Source organism: Ailuropoda melanoleuca, chromosome 3, assembly GCF_002007445.2.
Source record: "Ailuropoda melanoleuca isolate Jingjing chromosome 3, ASM200744v2, whole genome shotgun sequence".
NCBI lineage: Eukaryota > Metazoa > Chordata > Mammalia > Carnivora > Ursidae > Ailuropoda > Ailuropoda melanoleuca.
Genome location: NC_048220.1, coordinates 66,895,289 through 66,913,153, shown reverse-complemented (window position 1 = coordinate 66,913,153; position 17,865 = coordinate 66,895,289). Strand labels below are relative to the sequence as shown.

The window sequence follows — 17,865 nt, the reverse complement described above, 5'->3', positions numbered from 1 at the left end:
TAGTAACTCGTGGGGAACTTCTTGGTCATTATTGTATTAAATATTTCTTCTGTTCCTTTCTCTTTCTTCTCCTGGTATTCCCATTACACATATACACATATGTTACACCTTTTGTAGTCATTCCACAGTCCTTGGATAATCTGTTCTTTTTTTTCCCCCCAGACTTTGACCTCTTTGCTTTTGAGCTTGGGAGGTTTCTATTGAAATATCCTCAAGCCCAGAGTTTCTTTTTTTTTTTTTTTTTTAAAGATTTTATNCCGAAGGCAGACACTTAACGACTGCGCCACCCAGGTGCCCCGAAGAGTTTAACTTTTTAACATGGTACAATCATCGGGTGAGCTGTTGCTCTTTATGGGAACGGTGGAGGATAGAGCAGTCTATGTTTTAAATGATGCTTCCAGACCTTAATTTATTCAAAGGCATAATAAAGAAGCCTTCTTCCTGTATCTCTAATTAATATTTATTTTGGTTGAACTCTGTGGAGTCATGGATTAAATACATCTTAGATATCTAAAAATTCTAGAAAGCCAGAAATTCCCCTATTTCCTTTTATTAAAAGGGAATATTTATTCCTTTTAAAATTAAATTAAGGTATTAGAAATGATAGTGAAAATAACAGCCCTATCTCAAAGAATTATTTAAAATTTGAATGAATTAATCTGTAGGCACTAAATACACTCTGTGTGTATATGTTAATGTTATTATTACCTAAGAGGAGTTTCTGTAACGTTTACAATATTATAGTATAGAGTGCCCAGTGTTCCTGTCATGCAGGGTTCTGAAACAAGTTGAGCATGGGATAATAAAGGGAGGATCAAATAATATCCACGGATACCTATGGTAGGGATAAGGTACAGATCTAGCAAGAAGAAAAGGAAAAATAAGAAGAGAGAATAAAGAAAAGAAAACAAGTGACAAGTCCTTCTGGTTTCCGGCTCTGCATATGAAGAGCTTGGAAGTCACCACTCTGTCCTCACAACAAGTAAAGGGCTGAACAGATGGAAAAATCAATAACTCTTCTTGGATCTACAGAGGGGTGGGGAGACAAGACAAACCACTGTCCCCAAGATTGGAGTGACAGACAACAAATACAGGGAGTCACAGCTTACTGGAGTGGAGACTCGTAAGCAGAACCTACCATGGGAACCAGTGCCAAGGGAGGAAGTCTGAATTGTAATTGATGAATTGCTGGAGGCTCAGTGTGGACAAGTCTGGGAGTTAACACTCCAAGGGCACCATGTCATGTGGAGGCTGCCACACTTCTGTGAGTTTTACCTCTATGAGTTCAACTAGGTGCCCATAGTAATTGTCAGAGAAAAATCTCCAAGAGCTTCTAGCAAGATGAGAGGAAAAGGAACATTTTGAAATTAAGGCAGAGCACTCTGTTCTTCTTAAGGGCTGCCCTCAGGAGAAACTACTAAAACAGAGCCTAACCCATAGGGATATTATCAGAGCCTAACTGACCTAGAAGGAGGGAAATACCCAACCCAGCCCACTCTATCCATATTCTCCTACATAAAATGGGAGAAAGAACCTGAGAAACACTTGTGAAGTACACAATCCAGAGGCATAAGCTCACTAAAAGGCTGAGACCTAACCACAGGACTATAGAATGCTTCTCCTCCCCCACATCTCTCCACCACATCACTAAAAGCCTCTTCTAGCAGTTTCTTTTACCCAATACATTATGTTAGACTTTCAAGAAAAAAATTACAAGACAAACTAAAAGGTAAAGAACACAATTTGAAAAGACAGAGAGCAAGCATCAGAAACAGACATAGCAATTAAAATTATCAGACCAGGAATTAAAATAACTATGATTAATATGCTAAGGGTTCTAATGGATAAAATAGCATGCAAGAACAAATGGGCAGTATAAGTAGAGAGATGGAAATCTTGAGAAAGAACCAAAAAGAAATACTAGACATCAAAAATACTGTAATAAAAATGAAGAATGCCTTTCTTAGGCTTATTAGTAGACTGGGCATAACTGAGAAAAGAAACTCTGGGCTTGAGGGGCGCCTGGATGGCTCAGTCGTTAAGCATCTGCCTTCAGTCCAGGNCGTGATCCCAGGGTCCTAGGATTGAGCCCCACATCGGGCTGCCTGCTCCACTGGGAGCCTGCTTCTTCCTCTCCCACTCCCCCTGCTTGTGTTCTCTCTCTCTCTGGCCGTCTCTCTCTGTCAAATAAATAAAATCTTTAAAAAAAAAAAAAGTTAAACCTCAATATTTGAATAGTATCAAGATCATCTTCAGCATGGTGGTTCTTTTTTTGTTAAAGATTTATTTATTTATTTATCTATCTATCTATTTATTTATTTATTTTAGAGAGAGGGAGACTGTGGGGGGAGGGGCAGGGGGAGAGAGAGATTCCTGAAGCCAACTCCCCACTGAGCAAGGAGCCCAGCGCAGGGCTTCAGATAGGCCTCCATGCTGGGCCTTATCCTTGGACTCTGAGGTCACTACCTGAGCTGAAATCAAGAGTCACCCAACAGACTGAGCCACCTGGTCGTCCCAGCAGGATGGTGGTTTTAACAATGAATTGAATCATTTGAGAACTATCACCTCAGGGCTCTGGACAGGCTCAGTCAGAAGAGCGTGCAACACTTGACCTCAGGGTTGTGAGTTTGAGCCCCATCTTGGGTGTAGAGATTATTTAAATAAATAAAAGTTAAAAAAATAATAAATGAAATTTCATCTCAAAATTTGAGGGGGAAAAACATACAGGTACTTTTCTGTATTGATTCAAGGGGCTATCCCAAGAATTGCCTGTCATATTAAAAAACAAGTAAAATTTTATTGCATTTATCACACAAGTAATACATAGTCATGGTGGGTAATATATATAATCAGAAAGAAGGCAGGATGGCAGAAAGAAGGAAAGAAGGGAGGGAGGATACAAAAGAAGCAAAAGTAAAAGGAGGAAAGGGAAAGGAAGAGGAAAAATCTTAAATCCCGTCAGTCATTAAAAATCACCATTAACGTTTATGTGTGTGTGTGTGTGTAATATAAATAGCATGTCATGCTTTTCCTAACCTGCCTTTATTTTTTTACTGAATAATATATGGCTTTATTGTGTAGATAACCTATTATTGGACATTTAGATTATTTTCAATTTTCCTTTTTATCCTTTACATGATTGTAATTAATTTCTTAGGATTCCGTCTTAGAAATGAAATAAGTGGGTTAGCAGGTAAGTAAAATGTTGAAGTGTTGACATTATTGCCACGTTGTCATCTAAGAAGTTCATGCCATTTATATTTCTACCATTAGAGTTCCAAACCACAAGCAAATATTGTTATTCACTGTTATTTTAATTGCCATATGCTTTATTACTAAGAAGAAACTTTTTTTTTCAAATGTTTATGGACTGTTTATTAATTATATGATTTCAAGGTTAAAAGCAGCTCTCCTTTTCTATAGCTTTAAATTAGATTACTGAGAAACTGGATTCCCAGTTGAATAACACACAAAATATTGCCAGGTTCTGCTAACTATAATATGCTGTCTGATTTTAAAGTCTCAACGTGCATGGAGTCCGAGCCAGAGGTCATCCGATGCTTGAGATTGGCACTGACCAACGCTGTCAAGGACATTGTGCAGCAGATTATATTTGTGATGAGCTCTGGGAGAAACTGTGAGACCAACCTCAACAAGCACAGCATTCCTGAATGTTTGCGTGAGAGCATTCCCAAGGAATGGAATTATATTCCAAAAGAAACTAAAAGGAAAGAATCAAGCAAAGGTATCTTTCTTTCTTCCCTTTTTTTTTTTAAACACATCCCCAAAGAAGCAATTTTCCAAGATATGAAATCAAGTAAAATTCTGAAAATTGTAAGATTTGTTAACTATTTTAGTCCTTTTTCTACCATTTCTATGTATTTGGGATTTGTAATTTTTTTTACTGTGAGCCTTATGACCAAGGAAATTAGAAATGAAAATGACTCAGATGGTCGTCTTTATTTAACTACCAAATCAGAATTTTCAGTGCTATGTTGTGTTCATGTTAGTATTCACGGATTAGTTGATGATTGTGACTAACCTTAAATCTACAGAGTAATCTAAAATTCATACTCTCAAGAAGATTGCCAGGGTGCTCAGTTTAATATTTTTCCTTGAAGTTTTTTCCACTGCAACCACCAATTATTACTTTCTTTTCTCTTGTTAACAGACCTACTTGTGTACATTTAGGTAAAAAATAGCACCCCATTTAGTATCTATAAATTTTTTTGACAATTTCCCCTCAATATCTATGGTTCTGAATTCAGTACTTTGTTCCTATTAGGGGCTGTGCATCTAAGTGTATTTTAGAACCATGAGTTACATTATTCATTTATTTTATTTTATTTTTAAAAGATTTATTTATTGGGACACCTGGGTTCCTCAGTCAGTTAAGCATCTGCCTTCAGCTCAGGTCATGATCCTGGGGTCCTGGGATCAAGTCCCACATCAGGCTCCCTGCTCAGCGGGGAGTCTGCTCCTCTCCCTCCCCCTTCCTCTGCTGCTCCCCCTGCTGTGCTCTCTCTCTCTCTCTCTCTCTCTCTCTCTTTCTCTCCCGCTGTCAAATAAATAAAATCTTTAACAAAAATTATTTATTTATTTTAGAGAGTAGGGAGTGGGGGCAGAGGGAAAGAATCCTCAAGGATAGTCCCTGCTGAGTGGGGAGCCCGACTTAGGCTGTATCTCACAATCCTGAGATCATGACCCGAGCTGAAACCAAGAGTCAGATGCTCAACTGACTGAGCCACCCAGGCGCCTCTCATTTATTTTATTAATTAAGACCTCTTTTCTTACATGGTTTCTTTGAACCTATGTGTTTCTGCATTAAGATCCCTTTGAATGTATATTATGTAGCCATATTAATGAATCTTCTTTAGGTTATTTAAAATAAAACTTTCCCCTTTATATCAATCTTTAAAGAAGAATATTTTTTCATTAACTTAAGGTTCAATGGTTAATATTGGTAAAGTATTCTAACTGAACCTACTGAAGTCAATTGAAGGGACTGGTCTTCCTTTCATTCTTCTCCATGGATATCCTAACTAATGTGGCTTTTATCCAGCAACCTTATATTACAAACTCAAATCAATTATCTATCTGTGACCTTTCATAGTAATGCTTTAATTCTGTCCAAGCCCTATTAAACTGCATGTGAATCTAGTAAAGCCATTTAATTGAAATTGGAAAATGTCAGCTTTTCATTACTTAAGTTGTTCCTTGTCTGAGTTGTTGCCATCTCTCCTTCGTTCTAGCTTTTGGATATTTCATAGATTTTGAGCAATTCAGGAGGTATAATCTATAGCTAACATATAACGTTGTATAAACACTATTTTGTTTGTGGCTTTTAAGTCATTCTATTCATGAATAATTTTGCTTTGTACAGGTGTTCTGGAATTCTTCCATAATCTTTCAAGGAACCTCAGGTTCAAAAAAATGCTCACTTTGTCGATACCAGTTCTTGTGATTTTCCTTATTAAGTAATATTCTACATGAAACTATCGCTAAGAGTAGATGTACAACACTTATACAATGGACAGCCATAAAGGGGTGCCAAATCACATAAATACATAAAAGGAAATGTTGGAGGAAAGTGACTGTATAAACCCTTTTGTGCATTCTGGGTAGATATGACAATAGGAGAAGACTGTGATTCTCCCTCTCTCTACCCTCTTTTAGACTGACAGTGCTCAACCTTTATTATCACTATGGTATGCAAGACAGATAATATTTACAAGCCAGACAGTAAATCCCTTATTCCTTCAATTGATATTTACTCAGTGAGTTACTACTACATGCCATGTGCTTTAGTTGAGGTTAGAGATAAACTATAAATTAGATACCTCATCTTGGTGCTCCAAGACTAGTATAGCTGGTTCCAATGGGTGCAGACACCTCTGGGAATGTACAAGACAATTCTTTAGTGTATGAGAAGACAGGAAGAAATGAAACTTTAGTAAAATTTCATATGAAGATTGTCACTGTAACTCTCCCTTGGTCTGTGAGTGAGGCAGTTATGGGGGGGTGGTAATGGACAGGGTAGCCTACTCTTTCATTAGCTTTCAGGGTACAATACTAAATTAAGTTCGTCCTTTGTATTTCAGAATCTAGTTTTAACAACATTAATCCTCACAAAACACACGAGTGGCTTTAACATACTCCTGTAAATCAACAAATCAACTGCAGTTGAAAACTAATACTGACAATGTCAGGAAGGGCGAACAATAACCAAGTGACCTGAGCTCTTTCTCAGCCATATTTATAAGGTAGAATGGGGATGATCTGATCAGATTTGGTCCAAAAAAGATTTTTAAAAAGGAAATATATGGGAAAACCATTTGAAATACGACTTCCCATACATTATTGTTAAACGTGAATCCCTCCTAAGTAGGTATTGTGCCTTGAGATACTAGCGAAAGATGGTTGGAAATCATCTTGATTAGCAAAAGATTTCAGAACTGAGCATCCAAAACATGAAGACAAACCTCTGTAATGGTTTTCAAGGACGTTTTAAGTCAAGTGATATTTAACCCAGTACTTTACAGTATTTGTCTACATAACGATAAATGTTTAGAGTCCTTTATGTTGTCAGTGGTGGTTTTTTTGAGGATTCTAACTTATCAAAAGACAGTCACTAGCTTAAGGGAACATTTGTCCTTCTGAAACAGTGAAAATGAGAGAACACAGAAAACTCTATGGTGACAAACTGAAGTGCATTTTTTATTAGTCAGTAAATACTGTTACATAGAAAATAGCGAGGATTTAAAGAAATAAATATTACAATAAATTAAACAATGTAGGAGATTTACCGAACAGATGAATGAAAATTCAGATGCTTCTGATACAGCTCAGCTTAGGTATTTTCTCCCTTATGTTTCAAGAACAGATACACAAAGTAGTTGTTTTGTTTCATTGACAACAGTATTTTTTTAAAAGATTTTATTTATTTATTTGTCAGAGAGGGAGAGAGCATAAGTAAGGGGGAGCAGCAGAAGGATAGGGAGAAGCAGGCTCCCCGCTGTGCAAGGACCTTCCCCGCTGCGCAAGGACCCTGGGATCAGGACCTGAGCCGAAGGCAGATGCTTAACCAACTGAGCCACCCACACACCCCTGATTGACAGCAATTAAATAAAAAATACACCAGATAGATTTTGTGGCAGTAAATTACTTTTTATTTATTTTATTTTTTGAGATTTTATTTTTAAGTACTCTCTATACCCATCGTGGGGCTTGAATTTAGAACACCAAGATTAAGAGTCACATTGAGCCAGGCAGCTACCCCAATATATTACTTTTTAAATAAGAAGAATACTTTATGGGAGAGTTGTTGGAGTAATTGTTTTAAATGAATGGATTCTGGGGAGGAAACAGAGGTAGCATTGCAAGAAAAAATGTATTCATGCTATCATTCACATGCAGATTGTTGGGAAAGAAACTGATGGCAGAAATATACAAAATGCTATCAGAAGTTATTAAGATAGTTTATTTTAGAAAAACCAGAAATATTAGTTTTATAAGAACCAGCATCAACAATAAAATTATCATATCTACACATTTAAGAATTTAGAATTTTCTAACATAATTTAAATATTTAAAATATTCCAAATAAGATTCCTGAATATTTTTCTTAAAAATACAAAAATGAAATAATTTTCTGTTTGTTTTCAAGAATATCTAGTGTACATCACGATTAATGAATATTTAGCAGTCAAATGTCAACAACAGTGTTGCCTATTTGATGGTTGAGGTTAAAAAACAAGTGCTGTGATTTCATAAGCACAGTTATTGATAAACTTGTTCCAATGTAGATCTATGTAGGTTCATGAAATAGCTTTTTCACCTGTGATAGCCATTAAAATCAAGTGTTGAAACAAACTGAACTTAGAACCTGTCCTTTGAATCACTGTATCAAAGTGTTAAGTCCAGATTTTAAGAATAATAAAGCATATTAAATCACATTCTCCTCAGTTAAGAAATTATTATGGACATCTTATACCATTAATAAATAAAATTAAAAAAATAACTTTAAGATATTATTTTGGTTTTACTTCATTCATTGTAAATTTCCTTTCTGCATGTTTTATAAGCACAAAATATATGATTACAGCCAGTGGTACATGTCTAGGAAGAAAGAAATGATAAATACATAAATATTCATATCACATTGCATCCATTCTAAGACATACATTTTTTTCACACTTTGTCAACTCTGAAATTGGCCCTTCCAACATGTAACATATATATGGCTTAGATAGAAGCCAGAATATTTAAATAAGGGCAGAAAAATAAGTGTGTGGCATTCTTAAAAGATCCCTTCCTGGAGTGTTGTTAACATCATCACAGACTCAGAGTCTCTATGATTAGTAGAATGGATTTATTCATTTGTCATTAGTCTAAAGGTTCTGATTGGAATTTGCCATAAGCTTTATTAATAAAGTCGTGGGGATTTGAGTACCTGGAGTCCTCAGATTTTCTCAAACATCAGTAGAAGTGCCAGTGTGAAAAGAATTAGAAGAATTAGTAATCTTTACCTGATATCTCCTTAGATTGTCAAATGTTTCCTTGGTATCTGCAGTTAAACCCTCTAAACAGAACACAAGATATAATCTTTTGAGTCAAACACCTGAGAGTAGAATAGGGAGTATATGACACAAATATGTAAAGAACAACAAACATTTAAAATCATTTAAGAACACAGGGAAGAGTGGTCACAAAGGAGTTTCTTAATTTGCTTTATCTATATTTGAAGCTTCATCTAAGCATACTCGTTGGATAAAAAGAAAGCACTTATCAGAGAACTATTCTTTACCGTGTACTGAACTAGGTGTTCTCACATTTAATATTTTATTGAACACAATAGTCTTATGAGATCTTTCGAATATATATTGGGCCCCATTTTACAAACTTATGAAGATTGTTCCAGTTCATTTTTAACATGAGTTTTATTTATTTTTTTTATTTTTTTAAAGATTTTATTTATTTATTTGACAGAGATAGAGACAGCCGGTGAGAGAGTGAACACAAGCAGGGGGAGTGGGAGAGGAAGAAGCAGGCTCATAGCGGAGGAGCCTGGCGTGGGGCCCGATCCCACAACGCTGGGATCACGCCCTGAGCCGAAGGCAGATGCTCAACCGCTGTGCCACCCAGGCACCCCTTAACATGAGTTTTAAATTGTCATGAATTTCTGTGGAGTCACTAGACTAGACATATGTTTTCCAAGAGCTTTGTACTTTTTTAGAGCAAAGTGACTTCTTTAAATATCACAAATATCATGAAAAATCTTTCACATTGTTTTATTATTTTTGTTTAGCAAAAGCAGTAAGAATGTTTTACCAAAGAACTCAAAGGTACCTCATGAAGACAGAAATAAGATAAACAATAATAGATGATAATATAAAAGATGACAGCATGGCACATTACAGACCTAATTCGCAGGAGGAGAGGACTTTGAACCAAGAGTTGAAAAAGATGGGTGGCTCCTGGCGAGAGAGGGCATTCCAGATGAGAGTAATGAGATATTCAGAAGCCTTAAAGCAATGAGGATAAAATAAAGATAAGGCTTACAGAAACTGGCTGAGGTTGGACTGTGGAATCTTGTGACAGCAACACTCCAGAGACTGATCTTGTAACAGCGGGAAACAGCTAAAACAACTGTGGCAGAGAAATTAGGGAATAAATTTTATAGTATGTGAATCTGGCTTCACAACACAGGAGAGAGGCTAGGCATAGTCCGGAGCAGGGAGATGAGTTAGGAGAGAACGGCAGTATTCCAGGTACCATTTGTAAGGAGGAGCTTTAATAGGTCGGTAGCCATGCTTCACAGTGAGGTGAAACTGGGTGTCAGAGGTGAGGGAGTAGGAGGATTTATCAATGTGCTTTCTGGAATGAAAAATCAACAGGACTACTTAAAAGATTTTAAAAGAAGAAAGAATGGAAGGGATGGGGGGCCTGAAGGAGGAGGGGTGGGAGAGTCAGCAAGGCCAAGCTAGTTTGGGAGGAAAACAACTAATTTGGTTTCAATTATAATGAATTTAATTGTAATGATTACTAGAACAGAGAAGTGAAATGTCCAACAGGGAGCTGTAGTTGTAGGATTGCTACCCTGGAGAAAGGCCAAGACTGAAAATTCTAAGAATCATCTGGAAGAGTGGTTCTCCACTAGGAAAGATTTTGCCCCCAGGGGACATTTGGCAATGCGTGGAGACATTCTTGGTTGTCACACTGAGGAGAATGTTACTTGGCATCTAGTGGGTGTAGGCCAGAGATGCTGCTAAAACATCTTGTAGGGGCGCCTGAGCGGCTCAGTGGTTGAGCGTCTGCCTTCGGCTCAAGGCGTGATCCCGGCGTTCTGGGATCAAGCCCCACATCGGGCTCCTCCGCTGGGAGCCTGCTTCTCCCTCTCCCACTCCCCCTGGTTGTGTTCGCACTCTCGCTGGCTGTCTCTGTCAAATAAATAAATAAAATCTTTAAAAAATAGTAATAAAATAAAATAAAACAAAACACCTTGTAGTGCATAGGACAGCTCCTCACAACAAAGATTTATCCAGCCCAAGTGTCATTAGGGCCAGAGTTGAGACCCCCTGATCTAGAGAGGGGGGATCAGTATACTCTTAAGAGAAATGACACCAAGCAAGGGAGGGTGTGTGGAATCATGAGTCAATAGGCAGGGACTTCTTACCAATACTTACATTTAAGAGGTGTTAGTATAAACTAGAACTAACATGGACACAAAGAAACAAAGAAGAGTAATAAAGGTAACCATGTGCCAGTTTGTTGGCTCGTTCATTCACCAAATCTTTGTTGAACAGCTGATATATGAGGTACCAAGTATTGGGGAGACAGTAGTGTCTTCATGGAGCTTATGATCTAGTGGAGGGTGACAGATAATTAACAATTAAGAAGTTGACTATTAGGTGACAAAATAGCCTCTAATGATAGGGAGGAGGTGGGAGCTGGGATGGAAAGAGCCTAAAGGGACGCTTCGGATGGCATGGTGAGTGAAGGCTATCTGAGGAGCTGACATTTGGGCTAAGGAGTAGAAGAAGGGGAGCCAGTCCCCTCAAGATCTGGAATGATTCGGTTATGGATTCCGAGGGAGAGGGTTTAAGAAAATACCAAAAGCCACAAAGAGGTCCTTCAGAAGGTGCCTTTACCTTTGTTAATTAAGAGGCCATCTGACCCCTTTAAACCTGCAGTCTTAATAGATAAATATTTTCTAAACTTCATTCGTGAGAAAGGAAAAAGAAAATGAGTTTGAGATTTGAGGAATTTTAGGCAGCACTGGAGGGGACCCCAGTGGAGTTCTGTCGGAATATGTCAAGCACTTGCTCTTCTCAACAATTTTCTCCACAAAAATTAGACATCCCCACACAACACTCAAAACAACACAGTGACGGAATGCAAATGCTAATATTAATCATACCTTTTCTCTCCTTTCTTCCCCAGGCTTCACAAGGCTTTCTGCTCAGGCAGTATCTATTGTAATCAGCAAGCTACCTACGGTGATTGCATGTTTGCCTCCCCCAATTAAATACTTCTTTTTTCTGTCTGAGAGAAAAATGTCAAAAAACTTTGTTGAATTGAAGAAAGCTAGCCTCCTTGTCTGGAACTTGATTGTAATTATATGTCGGATATTTGAGGATGGAAACACTGTGGAACTTGTAACAGGTGCCTCCCTTGACAGATGGAGTAAAGAGAAACTTGGTGTAATCTGTGTGTGTTTGGAAGGCATCATGGGAAAGCAGACAAGTGGCCCTAATCAAATGACCCAGAAGGTCATACAGAGCATTGAGCAGGAAAAACCCAACTGGATTGAGAGCCAATTGTTGAAAGCAAGGAAATTGAGCACCAAATGGTAAAGCGATGTTTTTCTTTCACTGAATTTCATCAAATACGTTCACAATAACAAAATCACCAATAGACAACAACAAAAGACTGTGAGATAGGCAACAGTGGTGATTTTATTAACTTTATGGGAACTTTGGTGACTACAGAAACAGATAAATATTCCATTAAAAACAAGACTATCAGACGTTCCTTGTTTTATGAAAATTTGAACCCCATTGACACGCTGGAACATTATACCTGTTTAGTCTCCATCCTAAGGTTTCTGATAAAAAGGGTGGTAGTTAAACCCGAGAGAATTTGGTTTCATTCCTTTTCAGTGCACAAACAGGTATCTTGTGGATAGCCTGGAGCATTTTGTAAATGGATTGGGCATGGAGATTAAATTAAGAAGGAATTAATGGATATAAAAGGCTTTTTATTGCTTTCTGTGTACCTGATTGTCAAAAAGGTACACATTTTTCATCTGGTAATGTAAGAATCCCAGAGGGCAACTGGGGCATATCACACTCGAGCTATAAACACACCCAGCTGTTTCTGTATGAAAATGTCAGCCTCCTCATAGGTTTGTCACCAAGAGCTAAGTGATTTGTGGGATTGCTAAGATTTTTAAGGGTCCCTGATGAATTTAAATATGTACATAGAATACTCCTGTCTTAAAATTAGTCTTCAGTTTAGAACTGCATGATATTGATAAAGGAATTACAATTCATATGGTCTACAGATCACTAAGCCAGTGCTTTCTTAGACCACTCACACACACTGTCCCCCATTCTTTTAAAATCTATTCATGTTGCTAGCAGATACTCTTTTAACTCTCTTTGCGAAACGACTCAAAGTTGTTACTTTCCTTAGTACGTGGTAGAGACAAAGAGCTCAGGCTTTGGAATCAGATGGACAAGTACAAATCCCTTGTAAGTGGGCCATCTTGGGCAAATTATGGAATCTCTCAAGGCCTTGTATTCAGTGGTGATACTAAGCTGCTGGGAGTGGTTTTGAAAAACTAGATACCATTCATTAAGTTTTTAGCATCAAGCTTAGAACTAGTAAGCATTTATTATTTATAAACTCTATTAAAATACATTGCACTCACTGGTATTATGATAATGAATACTCTTTACTGGTTTGTATTCATCTGTAAGACTTCATATTACTCCACATGGGAAAATAGAGGTAATCGTGATCTCGTGGTCTTGTCATACTGACTTCTAGAAATTTACTTCTAGGCTGTCCTGTGGGCAGGAATAACAGCAGCAGTCAGGCAAATGCTTAGTAACTCTAAAAGCAGCCTTCTTAATCTTTACATTTGCATTCAATACCAATTTACAGGTATTGAATCCAATGACTGAAAGATTAAGGCCAGATGTCATATCCATGGCAGTGGTTATAAAGAGGAAAATAAGAATAAAAATAGTGGATCATAAATTTATGATACTTCTGATTTAGGGGTCCCTCTCTCAATAAGATCAGTGTAATGTCTTATACCTGGGGCCACCTACAGGAGTCCGTTAATAAATTTTTTTCCCTTAAAAGTTGGTTTAAATTCTTCATAAACAGCACCAACACATGTGATACCTCCAGTACAGGGAGTTGTCGAGCTAATATTTGGCTGATTAACTATCTGTTGCAACATGCATCCCAAATAAGAATTGCTGATTTTTAAAAATATCTCAGAGTCCTCAAAGTTCCTGAATGCGTATTAGTAAGTATGTAATTAGCACAATGCTATGTCTTTCTCAGTTTCTCAAATATCAATATATAAGTGTTATGATTTAAAGTTATCTCTTGTATTTATTTGAAATGGTTAAATTTGACTTATTAACTCACGTTAGGTCATCTCTTACTGGATTTAATGGGTGCCATAGGAATGCATCTCTTGACTCTGATTTCAGGTCGATTATCTGTTATACAAGTGAACTTGTACCTCCACGTATTTCTCACAAATCGATGATCATTTAGTTTCTAGATCTACAGCATAAAGGAAAATGCATTTTAAACCCTGATGTCTGTGTGTAGGTGAAGGGCTGCCTTGGCTTTGCCGTAATTGTTTTAAGTTTGGGACTGTAACCATTAGACTGAAATAAGTCTTCTGTTAGGATAATCGAAATTTTAATTCCCCATGACGATGATCTTGGAACTGCACAATATCATTTAGGTAGATTTCTTTCACTCGCATTCAGATTTAACTTTGATTTTATGGAAATTGTGAGCAGACTTGCCGTGGAAGGGTGGCAGGCAGCTGAACGCATTGCTCGTCTCCCATACTGCTTGAGAGCATTACTATTCATTAAAATAACCTTCACTTTGTAGTAACACTCAAGCTGTAAACAGTCAACTTAGATTCTGGAGAACACACAGCCCCAAAAGTAAAGAAATGTCTGTCTTTGCAAAGTAATTTGTCGAGTTGAAGATTATTGTTTTTCATCATGGTGACCCTGACTTGGCTGGCTGGGTGCATATACAGATTAAGATTAATGCAGTTATTCCTTGGCTAAGGTCTGCCTCTTTCAGGACACATTCTCCCTAATGACATGATTGATAGGCAGTCCCAAATCCAGAGAGGAACTCATTAATCATGGCATTGACTGAATCCAATCATTTGCTTCACCTGCACAGTGATGGACAGGAAAGGATACAATTCAGGGGCTGACACTGAGACACTCTTTTGTAAGAGGGCCTCAACTTTTTCAATGTCAGCCTCTACAAAACCTGACAGATTTTGCCTGCAACCTGTATGGAGCTTCAAAAAGATATGTACAAATTTCTTTTCTTGCAACAAGGTCTTTTCTGTTTGTTTAAAGATTTACTCTAGCTAATGAATATGTCTAAGAGTAGTATGCACTTTATTTTTGGCAAGCTTTATACAATGGTAAAGTTCTTTTTTTTAAAAAAAAGAAAGATGTTTTGAAGCTACATGTGGAAGCAATATAAAAGTTAATGTCCAGCAGCTGGGTATCATTTGGTTCAGTCTTCAGGTCAGCGGCACTGACTCTTAGCAGAACTAATTTTATAATCATGGCAAAATCTCAGTAATGAACTGCAGTATATAGCTGATTACACCACAGTAAATTTCATTTAGTCTGAGGAACAGTGGAAAACCGTGCATTTTCTTAAGAATACTTAGATTGCAAAGCCTAACATGATCCCAATACCAGCTGTAATAAGAAAAGTAGCGTGGGATGTATATGATGTACGTTGAATATCATGATTTCTTTTGCTCTGGTATAGTTGGAGAATTTTTTTAAATTTATGTCATTCATCGTTATTATGTGAATAATGTTTAAAATCAATAACAAACAAATGTGTTGTTAGAAATGTTTCACAAATAAAAGTTGCATATTCCTGGTGTGCTGATAATAGACCCTTTTCCTCGAAGAACCATCAGGGTAGTGACTTTTGCTAGGTATCCTCACCAAGAAGAAACAGGAGAGGGGCCATATATTTTTAAAAGGCAACAAGTGTCAAAAGGCCAATGTAAAATACCCAGTGGTAAGCACGCTGCCAGGAAGTGCCCAGCCTATATTTAGCATAATAGGCTCCCCCTTTTGACACTTTAATTAGTCTTTAATGTGTTCGAAGACAGGTGTAAAGAGGAATCTACAAAAGACAGAATACCAAAGCTATTTCTGGCATCAAAGATACTTTTTATCCTCAAGGAGAAAATACAAATTATTTCTTACATGTTCTTAAAAAGAAATGTTTTGTTTTCATCCCATGATTACAGCAATTTCAACAATTGCAGTAATGGGAAAATGTTTTATAGATAGGAGTACAAATGCAATAAAGAACTGTTTTAAAGAAACGATTCAATTTTTTTAAATGCTTTCAGGTGCTTAGTTCTGAGGCGCTGTTTCTATGCGCAGGGGTGGTTTGGGAAAGCTTACCTATTTGAGCGGTCTTTATGGTGCTTTGAATATGAGATTTACATCGACTCTCCACACTCAATCTCTTTGATTATTTTCCATCTTTACAATTCTTCACCACTGATACTTATATGCTTTCTTTGTACTTAGCGCATTTATGACAATAGAGAAAAGCACAGCCTTAGAAGAAGGAGACAGTGCTCTTGAACTGACTGAGCAGAAAATAAACATGATGGTCCTGGAGATCTGCCACAAACCAGGTGGCAGCGAGTACCTGCGGCAAATTTATCACATCATGCGGCTCAATGAGGTAGGGAAACGGCCTTTTTACCGAGCAATTAGGTGTGTACTGGCCTGAGGCAGCGTCTGCTGGCAGCTAAGGGTTAGTCAAGGAGGTGATAATACTTCTTAAAGTCAATACCAAACTCAATATTGCATTATTAATAGAATCTATTCAGCCCCGGCTGTTCTGCATTTGTACAGCGGAAGCTTCACCGAAACAATGTAGGTTTTATTTATATGGTTTAAACAATAACACGGCTCATAAACTCAGTTCAGTTCTGAATTGTATAGACTAGACGTGTAGGTGGGGAATTGTGTGTTTGTGACTGTGAAGCTGATGTTAAAATCTGCTGTTTGTGAAATGATGAATTTTCCGGAGAGAGGTGTTCTTCTCCTGTAGACGTCATACTTGTCTGGTGAAGTGGGAGAGTTCTTACATAATGAGAAAACTTGAGAAGAATATCGAACCATATTAGGGAGCAGCTAGATTAACCCAAGAAAATGCATTAATGCATGGACACTGGTTAGAGCCAATGTCATGCTTGCCTATGTGTCTGCTGGGTTAAGCCTCTGACCTGGCATGTTTCTGGCTGTTTGAGCAAAAATGTAAAGAGCCATTATCTCAGCTATGGCCTTGAAACAATACAAGTGTGCTAATCTCATCAGGTTTTTAATTTGAGCATTTGTACCTGAATTAGAATGTGACATCTAATGTGAACTAGAATCGTTTTTATTTGCAAATGCATGAATGTATTTTTCAGAATACTAAAAATTCTATAATATGAATAATGGGAAGCTGAAGTAGGCCTTAAAAACGATATATTTCTGGGGAGTGAATTAAATTCTACCACAGCATTTTACAACTCAGTTACATAAATGTTCTTTCCGCTACCATCTACCTAAAACTTCAAGTAAATTTTGTTTCCTGGCTTTCCTAGAGCTAATCAACCAGTCAATAAACAGGTGATATAATAGTGCATTCAGTCATCGCCTGAGAAGGATGTGAGGGATTTGTTGCTATGAGAAATGGTCCAGTCCCTGAGGCACTAGAGCTCAGTATATAATTGTTAGCAAGTAACACAACTTATTCCCATTTGCTAATGATCCCTCTCAATTTGTTTAGGGTTTCTATGTGGGGAACTCAGGAGCTCCTGGAGTTGGCTAACTGAAAGACCACCATTGTGAAGTCAGGTCTTCACTGGCATGGCCACGTGGCCACCCAGATGGGCCTAAGTAACCATGGTGATTACTGAGGAACAGATGTTGCAGGAGCATTACCCTCAGATTTTTAGGAAAGGTTTAGCGTTACAAGAGTTCTGAGAACAGTTATGGCTGGTAGAGATTGCCAAACTGATAGACCAGTCCACTTTTTAAAAGCCCTTAACATGAAAAAGATCAGTAATCACCAATAAGCAAAATTAAGTTGCATATTTACCGGCTGTCAGCCACCTGTTCTATTCAGGAAATCGAAAGGCTGTTCTCCCCTCGTGGAATTTGTGGACCTCTGAGGCCGTGGCTCTGAGCAGCTCTGTTGTGAGACCTGATGTGTGTACAACTCGTCACTGGGGCACTGCCACATTTTGATCAACGAAGTTCCAAGTTAGGATTTGTCTTTCCTTACAGCTGAATACACCTATTGTCAGGGGAATGTTTCTCACACGGGATGTTGGGCTAAGTACTTGCTGATTGTGCTGAGAAGCCTCGGGGCAAGGTAGGAGGTGGCCTACTGGGAGGTGAGGCTGGACCGGAGAAAGTAGTGAGCCCTTTGCCCTGTGACTAAAACATTCAGACCCGAGACAAACTCAGTCACGCCCCTGGCTGACTCGGTGCCTAGCGTAGGATTTCCGGCAGTTTCTACACTGAGGCCTCGTCGTGCCGT

General features: G+C 37.9%; 1 protein-coding gene across 8 annotated transcripts in view; it reads left to right on the top strand.

Annotated features, from left to right (window-relative positions):
- The window catches only part of KIAA0825 (KIAA0825 ortholog), a 393,004-nt gene that overhangs the window by 173,366 nt on the left and 201,773 nt on the right, over positions 1-17,865 (top strand). For all 8 annotated transcript variants that reach the window (XM_034656498.1, XM_034656501.1, XM_034656500.1 and 5 more), the window contains 3 exons: positions 3,521-3,745; positions 11,443-11,851; positions 15,855-16,014. In XM_034656498.1, coding sequence (XP_034512389.1) covers positions 3,521-3,745; positions 11,443-11,851; positions 15,855-16,014 — 794 coding nt within the window. The remainder of the gene's footprint in view (positions 1-3,520; positions 3,746-11,442; positions 11,852-15,854; positions 16,015-17,865) is intronic.